Consider the following 22251-nt stretch of genomic DNA (forward strand, 5'->3'; position numbering starts at 1 on the left):
TGCAAAATAATAAATTGGCCATTTAACAATTTGTAATAGGCCATGTGAACCATGTTTTTGTGGTCAAAATAACCAATAACCAATTATTATTATTATTATTATTATTATTATTATTAGTAGTAGTAGTAGTAGTAGTAGTAGTAGTAGTAGAAATAGTAGTCTAAATGTTACATTAATATTTTTATGTATATATATATATATATATATATATATATATATATATATATATATATATATATATATATATATATATATATATATATATATATATATATTTATATATATAACATATATAACATATTTATATAACATAGGTACTCTCTCCAAAAGTGATGAATCTGAATATCACAGGCCAATTTGTCTGGCTCCACTCAGGGGTAGATCTCTGTGGGTGGGGTGGGGGTGGGGGTACTAAGAAGTCTATTAACAGGTATTCTATATTAACCATTTATAGTGGGGATGATAGACAGGGATAGGGCATTTCACAGTAAATCTCTTCATAAGGTGAAAACACACTCTTCATAATCAATCAGTCAATCAATCAAATTTTATTTATATAGCGCCAAATCATAACAAAAGTTGTCATGACACTTTACATATCGAGCCAGTCGAAAGCAGACTGTCAAGCCAGTTTACAGAAACCCAACAGATAATACATATCCAAACAATTTCACCTATTGATATATATCCAGAGCTTGTATAACATAATGATAATAATGATAATGATAATAATAATAATAATAATAATAATAATAATAATAATAATAATAATAATAATAATAATATACTTACTTGGATTTATAGTCAAAAGAAAAACTATAAAAGATCCCGATGTGACAGGTATAATTCTATCTAATGAATTCTTACTTGATTTATTTATCGTTAACACAGCCACTGCTAACTGTACAAGTTTTGATACATTTCCTTTACTACACTTACATCATCATCTGTGCTACATCTTTAAACATTCCAGTGCATCGGTCTCTACTGGATCTTCACATTAGCTGCATTTCCAGACTGACAATAATTTGAAGTTCAGAGAGTGATCCATCACCTCCATACAGACACATATTAGGTATTGTAGTTTATTTTTATATTGGTTTACTTCATCTTTGTAATGTTTTGTTGTATTATATAGTCACCAGTGGACCTGAAATCCACCATAATATTTTATCTGTTTCACTTTGAATGTTATTGATGCCTCATCAATAATCTATGAATTTGAAATTACACTCTGAACTGGTGTTTGTTTGCTGGATTTGAGCACATTATGTCATCATGTAGTTAGGAGTTTTAATTGAACAAAAGAAGAACAAAAATAACAGCAAAAATGTTTGTTTTTTTCTGTTTGTTTTTGATTTTTTTTTTTTACATTAAGTGATTGATTTAATGATATTCATTGCTGATGAATCAATCATGAAAGTGGATAGTAACATAAAGTTTATTTAAGTATAAAGTTTAGTTAAATATATTATCAATATATAACTCATATAAAAACCATAATCAACAATGTAAAAGACATTATAAAGACAGCTTGTCCTTGTTTTTTGTTTACAAACAGGGAAATTGTGATTAATCTCTTATGTTTGGAAAATCTCTTTTAGCATCTATGAATCCATTTTGAACTGGTGTTTTAAACTGTGAATTTATTAATTTTAATTTATTTCACTTGAGTTATGAAGTTAACCTGATATAAACGTGCTCAAGTTTGGCTAATAAATCGGCTGACTTGACAGGAACCATGAAAAAAAAACTACTTCCGCATTTAACGGAAGCACGTAACCCGGAAGTTGTTGTGATTCCGCGGGTCTTTTGGGACAACACAGCTCTACACAGCACAGTGTGCAGAAATGGCGGGTAAGTGGCTAACCGCTTTTATTATAGTGCGTAGTCATCTGTATTCTGGAGAAGCTCTGCCTTATTCCTGCCCGTTAAAGTTGTAGTTTAGCTGTCGGAATGCACAGTCCAGAACATAGCTAGCTAAGCTAACAACATAACGTTACATTGCAAAGGCAGCAGAGGCCTGTCTGCTAACGGCAGTAGCAGGCTATCAGTCTGTTACAGCTCTCTGCATGTGTATGTTTCGGTTGTGTGGATCTGGTATCTTAAATTAAATCGGGTGCTGTCATACGGTAAAGCATTTGGTACCCTTTTCACAGTGGTGTTACATGTTGTACAACCACTTGGCGACAGAAATGCCCTATAACATCAATTGTATCACATGTCTTAGTGACAGCGTTTGTTGTCTGACAGGATTACATTTAATACCTTATCTAAATCAACAGTAAAGTATCAGAAAACAGGATTTACCCACCTCTTATGATGTATGAAGTCAACATTCTGCAGTGAGTGATCTGTTACAGTCATCTTGCAGTGATATTTAACGCCAACAGCTTAAATCTATGCTCACCTAAAGCACAGCACTGTATTCTCTTTCAGTTAGTTTTGGGGGTAGTTACTTTTCCTGTAAATTCAGACCAGTAAACATTTGTATCCCATAAGCCTCTGTTTACTATGAGGTGGCGAATACACAAGATTAGAGAGCTTACAGGAGCCTATTGCTAATGTGTAATTAAAATGACACCAGTTAAGGCTAATGATGAAATAATTAAAACATAATTGGGCCTGTTGAAGTGGCTAATGTCAAGACTCTACATTTTCAGCATGATAAATGATTTTTGTGATTTAGGTGCAGCTGCTGTGGAGAAGAAACTGGCTGAGTACAAGTGCGACACCAATGAAGCTATATGCTTGAAACTAGGTGTGTGTGTGTATTGCTATAGATATGAAAACAGTCGTAGTGTTTAGCCTCTCGCTTAAATGTGTTCTCTATCTCTTTTTGTCTCAGTTCGATTTCCAGAGGATCTTGAAGATGACAGCACTACATTTCACCCTGAGTACAGCCACCAAAGCTTTGGAGATGAGTAAGTGTTGTCAATTATTACTCGGTCATGTTAAAATGAGACGACATATAATGTCACATTTTAGCAGATCTGCACCAGTGGGCTCTATGCACTGCCCCACTACTTCATGAACTTAAAGCAGCTCCTTTATTTCTTGTCTTTCATTATTTGGCACACTGATTAATCCAGGTGTGCCTGACCACAGTAATCACAACAAGAATTAGCAGGCACACCTGGAGTAATCAGTGTGCCAAATAATGAAAGACAGGAAATAAAGGAGCTGCCTTAAGTTCAGGAAGTACTGGGGCTATGCATAGAGCCCATTACCTCTGCAAAAAACTGATACTGAAAAGGGTGACCTGCAAATCTACCCACTGGATTTTGAGCTTTCAAACACAGTGATAGAACTGGGTAGTTTTTTTTTTAAATTTCATTTTAACTTTAATTGTTAAGTAAGTAAGTAAATTTTATTTATAGAGCACTTTTCACAGACAGAGTCACAAAGTGCTTTACCAATTCAAATCAGAATCAAATCAAGTCTACAGAGACCCAACAGAATCCTTCAGGAGCAAACACTTGTGATTGGTGACAGTGGTGGTGAAAGTGTCCTAATAAAACAAAAAGGCGTATTTTACAAGATGGTGACACAGTCAGCCCATGATTATTTTTTATATACAGTATACATAGGGTACAGTACATACATAGTGTCAGTGTTTTTATATGCTCAACATACATTGAACATGCTATATTTGTACTAATTAGCTCCCTTAACATACAGGAAGTGAACTGACTCCTCTTATTCTTCTCCTTTGAGCCAGCCTAAGTGTAGGCACAATTTTGATTTCTTAGATCCATGAGTGCTCAATAAGCTTAGCTATTCACCTGGAAGGTTTAAAAATGCAGGTACTTTAACAAATAATTTGCAGTTGTGTTTGATGCAGCAGTTATCGTCATAATACTGTGCATTACTGTGAAGTTCTTTAAGAAATTGAGGGTGTACAATCTAGCATGGTAGGACAAACACTCCTGTCAGTCAGCTCATGATGTAACTGCACTGATGTTTCACACACTTGTATAATTTGCATATTAAAGCATGATTAACTTCTACATCAGCCATAATGTCATTAGAATATGCTTGTAGTTTCGCTTTGAGCACAAAGAAACCATTCAACCTCAGCATGTGAATTTGCATACTGTTTAGCTGTGTCAAACTCTACAAAACAACTTTAGTAGGTCTCAGGTAGAGTCATATATTGTTACTTTTGCATTAAGAAGTTGGGTTGTGCAATCCCTCCTCAAAGCTTCATCTATACATGAGGGCTATTGTGGGTAAAACTGGGTCTACATGTAGTTAGAGAAATGAGTGGTTGAGTTTTCTTGTCTGATGTCATAAAAATTAAAGTGTAAAAAAAACCTTACTTCTCTTATCCCTTTCAATAACCCTGATTTAGAAAGGTCTCTAAGTCCTCTACACTTTAGTCAGTTTTTGGTCTTGTATATATTTTTTTCTACCTCCAAAAAGCTGTGAGGAGTCTCATACAAAGATACAAAGAGGTATTGCTCTAAGACCTGAGAAAGATGACATTACTGGCAGTGACACCTGTGTCTGTGTGTAGGCTGTGTAGCATATCATTATGCTCTAAATTGCAATTCCAAATTAGTCCAAAGTAGGATTGGTTATTTTTGCCCCTGCTGCAATCAGCTCAAAGGGAACTTAGTAATTGGGGCATTAATTATTTCAGCAAGCGTAATTGCTGGTAAAGCTTAATCACACAGTTGCATAATGATTAAATCCATTTTGTTATAAACTGCTAGTGATGTAGTAGTGAAAGAAACAATGCAACACAGTAAAACAGTGGACAAAACTACAGTAAACATTTATTATGTACTCTGGGTGTGTATTCAATACATATAATTAAATGAGAATTATGGTCAGATGTTTGTATTTGCACGCATAATATGAATTTAACCCAAATTGCATAATAATGCAACCAGCTTTTTTTGTAGCTGTGCCTTTCCTTATTGTCCTAATTAAAACTTTGTAACTCTAATAGGAGTTTTATTTTAACTCTGACCTGTTTTTCTGCAGTGAGGTTGCGTTTGGATATAAAGGTCTTCAGATTCAGCTCTTCTACACTGCTGGGAATCTGAGCACCCTTTTCAAAGTGAAATACTCTTCCAAAGTCAACGAGAAGTTTGATTGTGTTGAGGTAAGATTCAGATTTATTTATTAATTTAGTGAGGACCTGAATGCCAGTCTTGTGCTGGAGTTGTCACTTTACATATTAAAAACATGAGCAATAGTCGGAATTTAAAGGTTAGCTCACTTTGTTATCCCAGTAGGGAAATTAAGTTTTACCCATTCTACTACAGACGTGCGCGCGCGCACACACACACACACACACACACAGTACCTAGGATTGACATTAGCGATTAGCATCAGCACATAAAACCCATTAGGAGCAGTGAGCTGCCTTTGAAGGTGCTCAGGGACCAGCTCCAGGTCTTCATCAGCACTGTGGTCAAGGGCACTGACAGGAGAATTAACCAATATGTACCTGTTTTTAATTGACTGGTGTCATATTAATTGCATGATCCAATTAGAAATTCTGAAGTATGTTTTTTTTTTTTTTCCTGACTAAGGCTTTGTAACATACGCTGATGTTATTAGAGGTGAGGAAATGTCATGATTCTAAGATGCATAGTGACACAGACTTCTGCATCAATAAAGTAATTCAATAATCACAAGTCGGCAGTGAACATAAAAATTATACTAATGCTCATTATTGATATTATTTATTTATTTGCTTATTTATTCATTCATTCATTCATTCCAGCCTCATACCAGGTAATAAAGTTGTAAAATTACTTTGCTACATTGCCTTCTTGTATTGAATTGAAGGTCAAGTTGTGATATTATGAGCGACCTGATAAAATTATTACTTCTTTAGGATTTTGCTCCGACACAGTAACAGACAGACACAGCATTTCCATTACCATGGTAATTAAGTTTCATTCTGTCTGCTGTGCTGTTTTAATGCTCTGCTTCGTCTCATGGATGTAATATGTTCTGTCACTGGTGTCTTTTTGCTCCTTAGTTCTCAGGACTAAAGTAATTTTTCTCATGAGACAGCCGTTCAGTGCAGATTTACATTGCTGCAGTGGTAATCCAAGTGGAATCAAAGTAAGAACTGACAAAATTTCTGTCATTGTAATTAATACAAAGACATGCATAGAACATGATTTGGCTTCATAACTTATTGTTCATTTATTGCTGTTAACATTTCTACTCATCCCTTTGAGTTTCCTTCGAACTTTGAAGAATAAGCAGGTCTACATATTAACAGGAATTGTAGTGGAATATTAATTGTCATTGTTGCACTTCAACCTGTATGTTTGTTTATCAGCAACTTTAGCTGAAAAACTACAACACGTTTCGAGGATTCTTCATCTTTGACACTTTTTTGGTAATTTTCTTGGAAATAAAGACACTGTTTGCTCTACAAACATCACACACAATTTCTTGCTGATAAAGAGGACGAACCAGAACAGACGGCATGTATTGATTTTTGGAGGTTGACTGTCAGTATTTTTTCATGGCTGGTGTAATAATAGTTTTGAAGAGAAAAAGTGGATTGCTGATTAATCAGTCGATATCATCCCCACCCAAAAAATTCTGTTTCTGAAAATGCGTTATTTATGTCTGAAAGTCATCTTTTACTTACTAGAAACTGGATCACTGTTAAACTCAGCATCTAAGTTGAAATAGTACATACCTAATTAACCCATGAAGACCCAAACAGCCATTGACGACCTACACCATCTACTGATCTAAAATGTTTAAAACCCTCTGAGCTGGAAGAAGACAAATACCTCTTTAAAATTCTTATAATTGCTTCCAAAAAGGCCATTATAAGGAACTGGCTCAAAACTGATACACCCCGCGAGGATCAGTGGCTCACTATAATAGAGGATATCTACTCTATGGAATGACTGACTTATTACGTACAGCTCAAGGAACATATCCTCATAAAGCACTGGAGAAAATGTCTGGACTATAAACAAAACAATCCATAATTACTACTGTGTGTCATTTAAATATTTTGTGTTCAACCAGTGACCCCTAGTTTCTGTGTTGTATTGTCTGTTGATAAACCAAATAAAAATAAAGTATAAAAAAAACAAACAAACTGAGCCACAAATCCTATCAATCCATGTCAATAATTGGTGTAAAATGCAGTTTGTCATCTTTTCATGGTCATCAGATATGACCCATTTGGACATTCAGAGGCTCCATAGTTACTAGGCCTGTAACGGTACACAAAATTTTCGGTTCGGTACGTTTTTGGTTTTCAAAGCCACGGTTTGGTTTTTTCGGTTCGGTACGGGAAGAAAGAAAACCCCTCAAAATGACTATTAATGCATTTATGAATTTTTAAACATTTTCCCCCCAATTTTTGGAGACAATAGAATATAGAAAAACAGGAATAATATAATTATGCTGCTACAAATCAAATAGAAAATAAAATAAATTATTAATATTACTAAATGTATTTTAAACATTAGTATTGCACTTTTCCCTGAAAGGTAGTTTCGAACAAACAAGAAAAATCTAATCACAGTTCTGTCAGTTCACATTCTGCACAAAAAAAACATAAAAATTCCACATGAAGTGCAACATTAACAAGAGGACTGGTATTCTGTTCAAACAAACTGAAGAGAAACATTGACAACACAGTGAACCAAATTATTTATTTTAGGACAGAGAACAAACTGTTTAGGACACTGTATTTGTGTGTGCCTGTGTGCACGGGGGATTTTTTTTTTTTTTTTTTTTTTTTTTGTCAGAGCCAGGGGGTAGGGGGTCGCGCAGTTATATGCCTGGGGGTGCGGTCCATAACTAACGTAATGAACGCTGTCGTGAAACGAAAGTGAAACTTTACATACTTTCAACATTCTATTTATTCCTCTATTATACAGCGTGCATGATAGACAGACAGACAGAGCTAGTGTAAGTGTTTTAGAACTACCGTAGTTCTTAGGGGCCAAACAACGTTCGTGTTATTAACGTCTCTTTCCTCGTTGTTGTCTTTCACCTGAACCTGAACTGATCCAAACTGGACTGTACTGATGGTGGAGGGTCTTCAGTCTCTTCCTTCCAGGTTCACATCATATTTGTTGTTTTTTTTTAACCTTATATCAACTGCTGTTTCATATTTCGGGTCAATATGTGCTCCTTTATTAAATCTGTGTGAAACTTGTGCGGCTTTAAAGTTCCGCGTCGAACGACGTCTTTCATTCCTTTTTCTTTTTCTCATCATACTGTGCCGTTTCAGTACAGCTGTGTACCGAACCGGTGCGTACCGAAACGGTTCGGTACGTGTACCGTTACAGGCCTAATAGTTACCATGGAAACACCGTCATCTTCTACAACATTGATTCACCAGTAAAACCCATGGAGTTGGATCAATGACAGTGGATGGACACACTGGGTTTATAATCAGTTAATGAGAGATTTGACTGAAAATGTCACTTTTTCTTGAGTTTTCTCTTTTTTTGATATAATAACCCTCAACTTTAATCTGAGCCTTTATGAACATTTACATGATCGGCAAATTAAATATAGGAAAATACCTGATGTTCACTGAAAAAACACAAAATACAGAAGATAATGCCATAAAAAATGGAGATAAATCACTCAAGACCAGTTAAATATAGAGAAAAAAACATTTTGGAAATGCCACAAAAGTAGCACTGGGTCTTTATGGGTTAAATAAATCTTAGTCACTGAAAATAAATGGTACTGTATTTCTCTGTGACCAGTCTGGTCTCATTCCTCCTGCATTCTTCACCCTGATCAGACTTTGTTGAGTTCTCAAACGTCTTAGCGTGATCAGGTCATAATCCATGTTACTGCTCCTTCCCATGATGCTCCTCAAGTTGCACTAACAGGGAAGAAAGACACGTGAAGTAATGTGTCCAATCAGTAATTCTTTTTTAGGCTCTACAGCTGGACTGGATCGTTAACGTACATGCTCTTGTAAATTCAGCGTAGAAATAGGAGTAACATACAATTCCAACAAATCACCCAAATGAGAGATTAGAAATTTCTAGTACTGATCAAGATATAAATGCTGATCCTTTAAGTCATAAGTGTTATTGTTTTATATCAAGGCCTTGTTTATGCTTAAACATTATAATTAATCCTTAAATTTGACACTCAAAGGTCTTAAAATCCCACAAAGTAAATGATATTGCTGTATTTGTTTTGGAAATTATTATAAAGAATTTGTTAAATTTGTGATTAGTGTTTAGCATTTTATAATAAAGGAGATGGGAATGAGCGGAGCCTCCAGTCATTCATGGGTGGAGGGGTTCAGGTATGAGCTTTAGCAGCTTGAACATCAGTAGACACATGAGTCAAGGAGAAATGGAGATGCAACGTTAGCTGGATTGAAACATGGTTAAGAGTGGTTCAACACAATAATTATGAAGCCTGTTGTACTATTATTTTTGTAACTGTATGGTCTTAAATTTGACCAAAGATGCCTTGAAAAATGTCTTAAAACCTGTAGATACCCCAAATAAGATTTTCATATCACCCACCTCAGTAGGAAGACCCACAAAATTCTGCCCTTGGGTAGATTATAATGATTTTTTAGAGATTAATGTGAAAGCAATTTGAGTAAGTGTTAATGATACTGTATATTGTGTCCAGTTCTTATCGTCACAGGTATATCACATCGGAGTATTCTTCTAAAAATATGGCTGATAAATAGTTTCAAAGAAGCCTTTTTACCTCCGCAGTGACTCAACATCATAAAACAAGAGAACAAGAAGTCCAAGTGCAGTCTGTTTAAAAGCATCTTAAAAACTGTGGCACACACCGATGATTGGCAAGAGGGAAAAAAAATACACGGAGTGTCTTTTCAGTGTATTGGTAAAAATGGTAGTTTTCCAAAACCATAAATTATTTGTGACACTCTGTATCAAAACTATCAGCAGGTGCCCAAAAACTGAAAGCCATGTAGGTTTTCATCTTATTTGTCATAACACTGAAAAACTCAGCAACACATCAAACTATTGAACAATAGATGCCTTAATAATCTGAAGTTTAGTAAATCAAACCATAACTTTGACAGACAAAAACTATTCAGGTTTTTTTTTTCTTCTTCCAAGTAGAAGGGCTGTGTGATTAAATGTTTGAAAGCAGAATCGGTAGCACTAAAGGACTGTGATGTTGTTTCATTGCTAACTAAAGTAACTCAGAGCCACTCTCTGGGTGGTGACATTATTCCAGTAAGAAATCTCCTGTTTTGTTTGACTAAATCTCAGCCCTCTATGGCCCCCCTGCGCCACTACACTAATCCTACTCCTCCCCGTCGGAACAGAGCGGTTTTAAAAGGTTTTGTACATGGGGTCTGACATCAGGCATTGATTTTTAGAGGTTTCTGTGATTGAATCAGCAGGAGGAGTAATGTGAGCCTGTTGGACATCTTATATTTCCAGGAGAGAATTGTTGCTCAAGTCTTGGACAATCAAAATCTTTGAGGTTGGATATCTGTAAACCGATCCTCAGAATGTTTTTTAAAATCACTACCCCCCATTTTACGTAATGATAAATGTGTTTATAAATTCGGTGCACGTCGTCTTTTAATCAAGGTTAGCAGAACAGCCTCCGCAGAGTGGTTAAATAGCCAACCAGTATCTGAGCAAAGGGACAGTAAAACATGATGCGTGTCTTGGTGGTTCCTTCACAAAGGTCTTTACAAAAGGCTGCTGGTTGCTTTGAATATTTCCCAAAGCTGTCAATGCTGCACACATGTAAACCCAATACAATAAGTGGCGAGGGCCCCATACAGGTCAGATGATTCAACACGGGGACATCTGTCCTGGGTGGAAGCAGCAGGGGGCTCCCACTCAGGACAATGTGGCCTTTAACTGATGGCTGTGGGTGCGCTGTTAAAATCTGAAAACTCAACAAGATTTGGTGTTTTTGTGGATACACTATCCTCAAAAACTATTTAATAACCCCTATACAGCAGTAATGGTTCTTTCTGATAGGGGTGATGAGAAGCCACATCACTTTTTATATCTGGCAAAATAAAAACTTACCTTACAACCACTTCTGTTTTACATTGGATTGAGTACCAAACTTTAACAAAGAGGCAGATCTAGGGCGGAGCAATCAGGTCAAAAGATCAGATGACAATTTTTGAGGTAGAATTGCGATCCATGATCTGAATCAAAATTTCTCACCTCTTGTATAATGTAGGTGATTTACAAATAAACTGCATTTTTCTCTGGTTTTGTCAGGTTTCTGGAGGCTGTGTGAGACAGCTTTGTGTTGCGGTTATCCGACTAGAAACTCTGCTTTTTTGCATCAGTTTGGACAAACATTACTACAATATTGACAATATGTAGATGAAGTAAACTTAAGTCCACTTTTTTCTGTACATACAGCTGTATTGTTTCCATTAATTTACATAAATGTTTTGACACCATCAAAACTCAAAAGCATCTTTGTAAATCAGACTCAATCCACATCAGAGTTCATAAGACGAATCTGCTCATCAAGGAATTGTAATTATTCTTCATTAACATTACTGCATTATATATCTTGTACATATATTCTATTTATACTATTTCTGTGTATTTATGTTTTTTGTGGAAGTGGCTTGTGTTGATGCATCTAAATTCACATATTCACACATGGCTCCTCTTTTTCTTAGTATTTCCATCTGTAACATAGTAAAGTTCCTCAGTGTGAGATTTCTAAAGTATTATCTTGTCTCATCTTTTCTTCAGCAGCAGCAAAACAAGTTACATGACCTCATCAAGTTAAAGTGGAGTGAAAAATTAACGCCTTAGTATGGACAGATGCTCCAATATTGCCATAAAGGGACTGAAATAAACTCACAAGCCTAGTTAAATGTACTAGTGACATTAATAATAAAAAATGATAATAATAAACACAGGTTAGTGCCACATACTGCATGGAAAATACCATTTAAACCATATGTTACCTTTAGTAGAAAAGTTTTGACATCGAAATTGTTGGGTTTTTTTTTTTTTCAAATATCCTGATCTGTACAATCTGTTGATCATATGCCAAATGAAGATCAGTCACAGTATAAGATTATGAGTCCACCCAGCCATAGATAGATCAATCAATTGGTTTGGCTGATTAATCCGATTTTAGAAACTACAGGTGGTGACAGACATCGGCGTCAAAAGACAAGATTAGGCTTTTCAACTGGAATTTCTGACTTCGAGGGGAAAGTAGCAGCTAAAAAGATGAAAATTACTAGAAAATTACTAAATTACCCAGCTAGATTTCTTACAATTAGAATTACAATTAAATACTTATAACTGTTATGTTTGATCAGTGGTTCAAATGTATTGATTCAGATTTCGATGGATGATCGTTCAGTTATTCATTTCTCATAAAGTAGACGATAAGTTTAGGCTTGCATCACCTGATTAATTTGCGGTCAGGTTTTTTCTGCTCCATACTATCATACCCATGCCAGTCGTTCAAAATTTGGTATTTTTAACACTCCTGAATTGTTGATTCAATGCTAGCAAGGGGATTAGGGGGAGTAATTTTCATCTCTTGGTGTATGCAGCATGTTCTATGTTCATATTATTATTATTATTATTATTATTATTATTATTATTATTATTATTATATTTTGATCATAGACAATTTTATATTGTGGTAAATGGGTTTCTGTACCATCTAAGAATTGTATTGTAATGTGTAATTAGATTTTTTTTTGTTTTTACTTGTGATGGTTGGGATTCAGTACAGGTGTTGAAATTCTACAGCCCTAGTTGTAAATCCTAAAGAAAGAAAAAGCCAGTTTGAAGCTTTACCTCTTGCTGATTTCCAAACTGCATTATGATGTGTGGCTTACTGTCTGCCTGTGCACTACTTAGCGGTGTATGTTGACCCCTGAGTGTTCACCTTGTTACGGGTTTGAGTGCAGCTGGTATAGAGGTAGAGAGTGAGGGGACCAGCAGAGTTCAGGCTGCATCTGAAGAGTGTTTGTCTCTGAGTGCATGTGGACAGACAGGGTGCACTGCAGCTGCTGAGAGAAGAGAGCGCGACACAGACGAGGGGAGGCAGAAATGGAGTTTATGCAGCTGCCACGTTCACTCCCACTCTCATCAGAAATCACCTTCTCCCCTTTAAATCAGCCAGAATCAATGTACGGCTGGACTTCTCCCAGACAACGCTGATTTAGTGCCAGACCTGTTGTGCACATGGAAAACTGTTTAGTTATTTGCAGTCCATCTGGATTTTAATACGTTTCTACTTTTAAAATGTGGCCCAGAATCACGTTACAAATAAGTGTAAACTGGAAAATGGCAGCAGCATTGTTGGGTGTATTTTCTTAATGTGTTATCATCTTTGGAGTTGATTAAGGAGATGAAATAATACCAACACAACAAATTAGATAGTTTGTACTCCCTTTGTGCTTATTGTTGGAAATCAAAGACATTAACAAACTGTTGTAAAGGTATATTGTTAAGTTATATTGATGCCCAACTAAGGCATCTATTCTGGAAGGCTGTGCAATTTAGCGTCTAGTATGTAGGAGAGTGCCAGGGACAAAGGGACTTGTTTGTCCATGGCCTTTTAAGTATGGTCCTTGTTCCTTAGAAATGTGGCTGAACAATTACAATGGTTAAGAGGCATTCAGCTGCAGGTGCATTACTTCCAGTTAGATATTAGCTGATGTCTGAAAGGGGGGAATTAGCAGTATGTTGTATTAGCCTTTTGTAGTGCATTTTGCTCAGATCTTCTTCATTTCCCAGTTTTCAATGCTGAGCAGCAAGGGTCTCTGTGCCGAAATAATGCCCATCACACATGTAAATGGTGTGAAAGGGCTGCTTAGCAAAGTGTTCTCATGTCAATCCTTGTGGAAATGGATACAATGCAAACATTACAGCTGAACTAACCACACGTTGCACTGAGTAAAAAGTCCAAGGGTAGGGCCTCTTTGTCTCCGAGGCTCTTTGAAAATGCGGGGGCAAATTCATTTGATTGGGTTCACTTGGCAGGATTAGAGGGGAGGCCTCTATTATGGATGCCCTAGGTTTGTTAAGTTGAGATCAATTCATAAGATTTTATTTCCCAGTGAGAAGCAGAAATGCCTTATTGTGGCAACTTCATCACATATTCATGGTTTAGCATAAGTAGTAAATGTACTGATTTAAGTGGTCTTTCACTAAAGAGGGGGGAGGGGGTTGTGGTCTCTGCTCAGCTGACAGTTTTAATTGCCTAATGGTTTTCCTTCTATTGGCACAAAATCTATGCTTCCAGTTTTATTTTTTCCAGGGTTTTGCACATTTATTTTGCTACCTTAGAGTCTCGCTGAAAGGTTTCAATCTCTGCCTTAAAACCCCTTGAAAACCAGTCATGTGAAATTTAGGACTTAAATGTCATTAATATAATTCAGCCAGGTCTTGATTAATTGATCTTAATGTTAAGTAAATTTCACTTTTGCCTCTAAATGAGTTTTTAGGGAAAAAATTGAATTGCTCACTCTGTAACAAAACTAGAAAATGCAGTCAATATGGAACCAGTACCTACTCATGTAGTCAGATTTTAGCAGAGCTCACAGCTACTGTTTATAGGGTCACATAATGTGTCCTGTACTTTTTAGAAGTGTTGCATTGTCATTATTTCCATGAAACTTTTATCTTATATTGGTGAGTGCAGGTTCAGTGGAATCTGACTGGATAACATAAATGGGTGTTAAATTTAAAGGCGCGGGAGACTTTTGTGACCAATTTTTCATCGGATCTGTCAAACCTCAGTCATAGCCTAAGTATCATTAATCTATAAGTCTTTCTGTGATTACTCACCTGAAGCTCTTGCATTACGGTGACTCGGGCATCTTTGGAATTTTGTCGCAATGTGCATTGTGGGAAACAGAGGCTCGTGCAGCCACCTGACAGCGGCAGCTGCTAAAGACAAGACACGGAAATGGCAGGAGCTCCCTTCCCTCTATGCGTATTCCTCCAGCCATTTCCGCGTTTCAGACGTTTCCGCGTGTTTGTTTAATCCATATAATATCATATGGTTGCGCTGCCGCTGCAGGTGGCTGCACAAACCTCCCTTTCCCACAATACACGTCGCGATAAAATTCCGAAGATGCCCGAGTTACCTCCCAGCTCTGTTTGTAAACACATGGTTTGTTTATGGTGGATGGCACTTCGAAATTGTTCACCGTAATACAAGAGATTCAGGTGAGTAATCACAGAAAGACTTACAGATTCGTGATACTTAAGCTATGACTGAGGTTTGACAGATCTGATGAAAAATTGGTCACGAAAGTCCCGCACCTTGAAATATGGATCATCTTCTAATATCTCTTACAATTTTCATGTTGATTTAATTCCAGAAAATGTCCAAGTGTATATAGTGAAAAATGCATTTTTATGTTTTCATGAAATGGTTAAAGGTCTTGATCCTCAGACGTGTTTGATTTGTTTATTTGACCATTTGTTGTTTCTTTGACCTTATGTCATGCAGGCTGATGACATTGAAGGGAAGATCAGAGAAATCATTCCTGCCGGGTTCACCTGCAACACCGACGACTTCATCTCACTGTTGGAAAAAGATGCCAACTTCAAGCCCTTCGGCACACTGCTCCACACGTACACAGTCCACAACGAGGAGGCCGGAGACCTCACATACCAGATTCACAAGGTTCACACTTGAGTTGGAAAGTTTGACACCCCCTCTGTGGTCAGTATGCAGCGTCAAACCTCACCAGTCCAATGCTTTACCGTGTTTGCCGTAGGCCGACATGACCTGTCCGGGATTCCAAGAGTACCACGAGCGCCTGCAGACCTTCCTCATGTGGTTCATAGAGACTGCCAGTTTCATCGACACAGACGATGATCGTTGGGACTTCTTTCTTCTGTGAGTGCCCTCCTTAATTGACATCAAACCCCCCCCCCCTCACGCGCGCACACCCCCACGCCCACCTCTACCCAAAAGCCTTTATTGTGTTATTGAAAAACAAAGCCCCCCTTTGAGGCGCTTGTGACCAATTACCAGGCCAGTTTGATTATATTTCCCCTGTAGGAGAATTGTTGATCAGGCAAGAGCTTCCTTTGTGCCAAAAGCCCTTTTCAGATTTTTCAGGGGCAAGAGCTGAATTGAATACTGTTGTCTTTTGAAACACTGAACAATGTCTTAACAGTAAAAAGAGCCTCTGCCAGTGTTTTCTTTACCCTGGCACCTATTAATACTGACAATGGGGAAAATGGACTGAAGTGATTTTGAGGAGCTCAGTCCCTCCTTCAGCCCCTTCTCTTCCTCTAAGTTGCAGTACTCCAATTAAGTGCATAATGTATTCAGGTTGTAGCAGGTGTACCAATCGGGCCTGGCTGCTCTAACATACTGACGTAGGGGGGTGAGGGGTGGGCACGAGAACAGAGAGGCTAAAATGGACACTGCATGGGAGTGTGCCTGTAATTGACCTGTTTGCCTTTGTGTTTTATCTGCAGATTTGAAAAGTACAATAAAGATGGGGAGACTCTCTACGCAACTGTTGGCTACATGACAGTTTATAATTACTACGTGTACCCAGACAAAACCCGACCACGTGTAAGGTAATTGCTGGAGCAGCACGTGCCTTCCCATTCTTTTGTAAGAAAAAGGAGTGGAAAATTATACATTTCTTTATCCTCGTCCCAAAGAGCCCAAATTACTGGCTTATATAGCCAACCATTCAAGAAGATTTTGTTTCATCACTAAACCAGGGTGATTTGTATCTGAAAACAACTTTATAGATAAGCATGTGATGTGATTTGTTGCACTGATGGATGAGCATAACAATCTATTATTTTCTCTTTTCTATCAAAGGATTTCTGTGTCAACTAAGGGAAGATACAGAAAATGTTAGCAAGTCTTATTTTGAAGGGCTTTTTTTTTTTTATATGTGCATGTACATCTGACCTTTACTCAGCCAAATGCTGATCCTGCCACCATTCCAAGGAGAGGGTCATGGAGCTCAGCTTCTGGAGGCAGTGCACAGGTTTTACTGCAACCTACCTAAGGTGCAGGACATCACAGGTGAGTGTCAGATTTTAAAAAATGTATTATTGTGCCGTTTTATTTTTTTTTAAAGGAGGCAAAACTAAACATGTAATTTCAGATCTGTGTGTCACACATCACGAACAGAATAATTTATTTCTTTTCTGCAGTTGGAGGGGTTAATTGGAGGGCTGGCATTTACACCACTATGTGCTGAGGCGCTGTTGAAACTAGCTGGATCGAAATAGTTGTTTTGCATGGAGACGGAGCCTGAATACTAAAGAGGCGTCCCAGTTTTTCTTTTCAGGGAGGAATCATTGCTGTTGAATAGGCAAAAAAAGTTAATACTAACAGCATTTTTTAGTTAGAAGTTACTTTGTAATGCAATACGTCTGTATCTTTTTTTGTTTGGATAGTGGTTTTCAAAGGGCAGTGTAAATAATCTGATAAGTAATAGGGCAACAGTGTTCACTCACATTAATTGTTTTATGGGTCTTCTTTCCAGCTGAAGACCCCTCTGAAAGCTATGTGAAGCTGAGAGACTATGTGCTGGTCAAGCTTTGCCAGAGCTTGACATCTTTTGCTGCAGATAAGCTACACCTTGGGTTTTCAGCGGAAATGGCTGCAGAGGCTCAGGAGAAGTTGAAAATTAACAAGGTGTTTTATTGTTTTCTATTTTGATTCTATGAAATATCAGAAAATTTTAGGTTTTCCTCATCTTCATGTAATATCCAACTTTGCATTTGTCATTTTATGCGGTTATCAGTCCATAGAAACATCTGCCAGAGAAGTTTTTCTTGATGTAAAAAGTGTCTATGCTCTGAATATACAGTATTTTTCTCCATTTGCCACTTTATCATTGCATTTGGAAATAAAAACCTGTCCCTTGTCATTAATGCCATTTAATAAAGGGAATATTTTAATTATCAAGTTGTTTGTCTTCATCCACAGAAACATGCGAGGCGAGTGTATGAAATTTTGCGTCTGAAGGCCACAGACATGAGTGATGAAGAAAAGGCAAAAGCGTACCGTTTGGAGGTGAAGAAGAGGCTGTTTGGACCATACAGGGTAAGAGTTTAACAAGTTAGGCTGCGGTATCTTACATGTTAATGGGGTAAGAATAAGCTCAAAGAGCTCAGAGAATGATGAGAAAACTGAGTAAACATGACTCATACTGAGATTTCTCCTCAGGTATTTAATGTGGGATCGGAGAATACAAGGCATTTTTTGATTCTTGATGGTATCTAAGCAAATCGGTTGGTGCCATCCAGCTCTAGTCACACATTCAGAGACACATTTGAGTGTCATTTTGTCTCTGTTGCTGTCAAACTATAATCCAGTGTACAGTCTTTCACCTTTTGTTAGTATAATGTTACAGCTCGTGGACAGCATACATATGATTCGCTTACAGCTCCTTTGTGTCAGTGTTTATTATGTTACCATTTAAAACTGCAGAAAAATTGATCTTCAGTCGCATGAAAATTGATAGATTACTAATGTTAGAGCGTATTGTTAGAGCTACAATAGGGCGCACCAGGCGTCTGCAGTTTTGCTACTGCAGGAGCTTTTTTTCCCCATTCAGGCACATGTCATTAGTTAGGATTTGCATTTCTTTGGGCAAAATGATTTTCATGAAAGTGTGTTTGAAGCACTTTGAATAGTAGCAGCTTTCTGACAGAGTTCTGTAGCTTTGCTATAGCAGCGTTTTCTAAACGCTTTTTGAAACAGAACCATTTCATCAAAATGTGTTTGTTATTGTCTCGTGTTTTTCTCAGCAAGTTTTCTGTGAGTCTAAGTGGTTTAGTGCAGCAGACTCTAAAGTTTGCTCTGATTTTGTCTCACCAGACTTGACAGTGGGAAATACTGGATAGTTCTGTGCACCCACATAACGCCCTACATCCTGTTTGCTTCTGACATTTTATATTTGAGCTGCTCACTGAGACTTTGCATACCAGCCATTAGAGAATTTGCTGTCAGCGGGGTAACCGCACATCTCAAAAAAGGCAGAATCTGACATGGAAAAGCCCTGTGTGGTGAAGAGGGAAGTAGGAATTCTTTGGGAGAGTGGCAGGGAAAGATCTGGTGGCCAGATGCGGACCGTTTTTCCTTCCCCGAGGAGATTTAGCATGTAGTTAGTCGAATAGCAGAGGCCACTGCTCTGTGAATCTGAGGGGGATTATACATTTCTGCTCAGCTCTGGGTTCTCTTACCCCCAAATCCCCAGTGACCATGACTGCATGCGTGTGTGCAAGGTTTTTTTTTTTTAATGCTACAGATTGCAGTGGACAAAGTTAATGCTAATGCTATCTGTATCCAGTTACTCTGAGCAGTCTGACAGATTTCACTTTGCATGTTGGTACCAGTGGTTTATGTATTGGTGGGCTGCATGGTTTATACATGTCTGCTATTAAGGAGCTCTGTGATTTATTGTACAGGAACATTCCTTAATGAGACAGTAGTAGAACTCTTTGCAGTATATGTGACTGTTGATTAACATTGAATTCAAATTTTGAAATGTGTGATGTGTTCATATAACAATGACTCTATGGTTTTTATTAAATGGAAGAGTGTCCGTCCTGTCCAGAACAGACCCCGTGATTTTTTTTCGTTTCTTAGAAACACCTTTAACTTAAATCCCAGACACTGAGTAGCCGTCCTGAATAAAGAAATGATTTCAAACGTCCTCTTATTAAACAAATTAATTAGTTCCAACTCAGTTAAACAGGATGTTATAACTGTAAGAATTCAGAGTTCATGATTGCACAATATGATTTTAATTATTGATTGTACTTCAATTTAATTGGTCAGTACCGGTCAAGACTGAATGGAAATCTAAATTTAACATTACCTGATGTTCTAAATATCCAAAGTACAGGGTGAAATGTCATTAATGCAGTCAACAATAATGTAGCAAGTTATGAAGAACAGGACAAAGTCTCTACAGGATTTTCTAGCGAGCTGTTCTTGGAATGGTTTAATGTTGTAGGAATTGCATCTGCATTTGCCACATTTGTATATATTATTTTTTAAATTGGAATGAAAATACATGAGGTCATATTTTGAATACCTTTATAGAAAGTGTTGTCTCTTCAGATGTTCTTCACTATATATTCTTGATTGTGAAGTGTATTGATATGGCCAGACTGAGGTGTTTCTTGCTCTTGACGATGCAGAAGAACCAGAGGGAGCTGACGAAGATGAGGAAGTGCCTGAGGCCGGAGGAGCTGGTTTCCCACATGGGTCAGATGGACACTCAGGTGCAGCACGAGGAGCTGGAGAAGAGTTATCAGGACCTCGTGGCAGATTACAGGAGAACCATCGAGAGGCTTGCGACACAGGCCTGAGCGGACTCTGCCCAGAACCCACCTACTCAACATACAGGTGGTCTGATCTGTGTACAAAGCCCACGTAACCACAGACTGAGAGGAAACTCTCCTAATGTAACGAAATCCGATTTTGACTGAGGAGCGTTGCAGATTTGTAGTAGCTCAGTCAGTGTATCAGTGATAGGTTGCAGTGAAGCCTGTCTGTTTCTCAGCTGATGTTGATACAGTAGAAAAGTGAGTAGAGCAGCCGGAGGGCCAGACTTCCTGTTTGACCCACGTCTTTAATCACATTATGTGAGAGTCAGTGATGTGTTATATTCACCAGTGATAGGAGGTCCACACCCTTCTTCTCCTCTCCATCATGGACATTTTTGAAGATCTTTTGTCAAAACAGTTCCCACTGTGTGTTTTGATGCACTTATGAAAATAAATTGGTTTTGTATATTGCAAAATGAGGTGTTTTTTTTTTTTTTAGTGTCAGGAAAATAAGGGTCAGTTATATATAGGAAATGTCACTTTATTTCACTTTAAGGCAACAGTAACTAATCAGTTAGTTGTCGACTTGAATTAATTGCCAGCTATTTTCATAATAAATTAATTGGATCGAGTTTAGTTAAGAAAATGTAAATGTCTCTAATTCCAGCTTCTTAAATTGAACATTCTATGATTTCTTTACGCCTCTACAACAGCGACTGAATACATTTGTTACAGAGGATGTCATCTAGCACTGGAAACACTGATTACTTTTTACAACTGGAAAAAATTATCAACAAAGAAAATAATCATTAGCTGCAGGATACATTTCCCCACAAACCATATTCAATAATGGATGGAAATGGCATTAAATATGTTTTTAAAAAGTCATTTTTATCAACAATTACTCTCATCGCGGCTATAAAACACTTCACTTTTTAGATACATAGAAAATGGATGATATAGATGATGTAGTAGAATTTTAGTTTTTAGTGCATAAATCTGTAGTGTGGATCACAGCTGGGCTGATTAATGCATTTTCCAGCGTGTGTTGTATGTATTTTAGAGATGTAATTTTGTCCAGGGACCCTCTTTGCAGCTAATGCAACTTCTGATTGCTGCTGATGTTGAGTGTTAGACTAATGAGTATTATAGTTTTCAATTGAAAACCTTTGTGCCACTGTATTGCCCCCGCTTGTGCAGATCACCGTGATGAATACCCATCATACTTTATGATACTTTAGCACATTGTCACTAAATGAAGGCTGCCAGGTCAATTTTCAATTTTTTGCTCTCCACTTGAAACAAGACAAAACCTTGGAACCCTTCACATCTCTAATTCAGATTGATTGAATCCACTTGTGGCCACAAGGGGCCTCATCTCACTGTAGTTTCTCTGCTTTTTCTGCACTGAGTGCACATTTTGCATTGCACTGCCCAACCTCAGCTCGTGGAAAGCAGCATCACTGTTTAGCAGCATTATTGAGCTTATTTGCTGTCTCATTAATTCCTCCAGCAGTACATGACTTTTTAATAAAAGCACCGGTGGGCTTTTATGTGACAGAATGCAAAGTTAATATGACTGCAGTATTCAGAAATGTGGCGGACTAGCAGAGGAAACTGGTGTGTATGTGGAGTGTCTGGACGATCTGCAGGCCTCTGAGTAGTTGTCAGGAGGTTGTGAAAGCCCTTTTGGTTCTTCAGACCACACAGTTGGGTTTACAGAAGCTTAATTATTCCCCCTGCAGTTCACACAACAAGTCCATTCTGAGCTCCGAAATCCCAGTGCACCTGTCCGTAAATACTTAAAAAGCTTGGATTAGATTACATTAGAGTCAACTTTATTGTCACTGCACAAGTACAAGCACTGACACAAATAAAAACACCATGACATCTAATCTGAAAATAAAAATGATAAAAGGTAATGGTAAGAAATTAGATCAAATGGGAATACATAAGAGTAACATTCTCACTCTATAGTGCAGAATTA

At 37.5% G+C, this 22251-nt stretch overlaps 1 protein-coding gene across 1 annotated transcript; it reads left to right on the forward strand.

Annotated features, from left to right (window-relative positions):
• The first annotated feature begins 1737 nt into the window (after positions 1-1737).
• Positions 1738-20740, forward strand: hat1 (histone acetyltransferase 1). The gene is made up of 11 exons (XM_030125662.1): positions 1738-1857; positions 2690-2761; positions 2849-2924; positions 4993-5113; positions 15451-15627; positions 15722-15843; positions 16434-16538; positions 16895-17001; positions 17468-17619; positions 17914-18030; positions 20136-20740. Exons 1-11 carry the CDS (start codon positions 1851-1853, stop codon positions 20304-20306), a joined length of 1227 nt encoding a protein of 408 aa, XP_029981522.1. The 5' UTR covers positions 1738-1850; the 3' UTR covers positions 20307-20740.
• The last annotated feature ends 1511 nt before the right edge of the window (positions 20741-22251 follow it).

The sequence above is a fragment of the Sphaeramia orbicularis genome, chromosome 21 (assembly GCF_902148855.1).
Source record: "Sphaeramia orbicularis chromosome 21, fSphaOr1.1, whole genome shotgun sequence".
NCBI lineage: Eukaryota > Metazoa > Chordata > Actinopteri > Kurtiformes > Apogonidae > Sphaeramia > Sphaeramia orbicularis.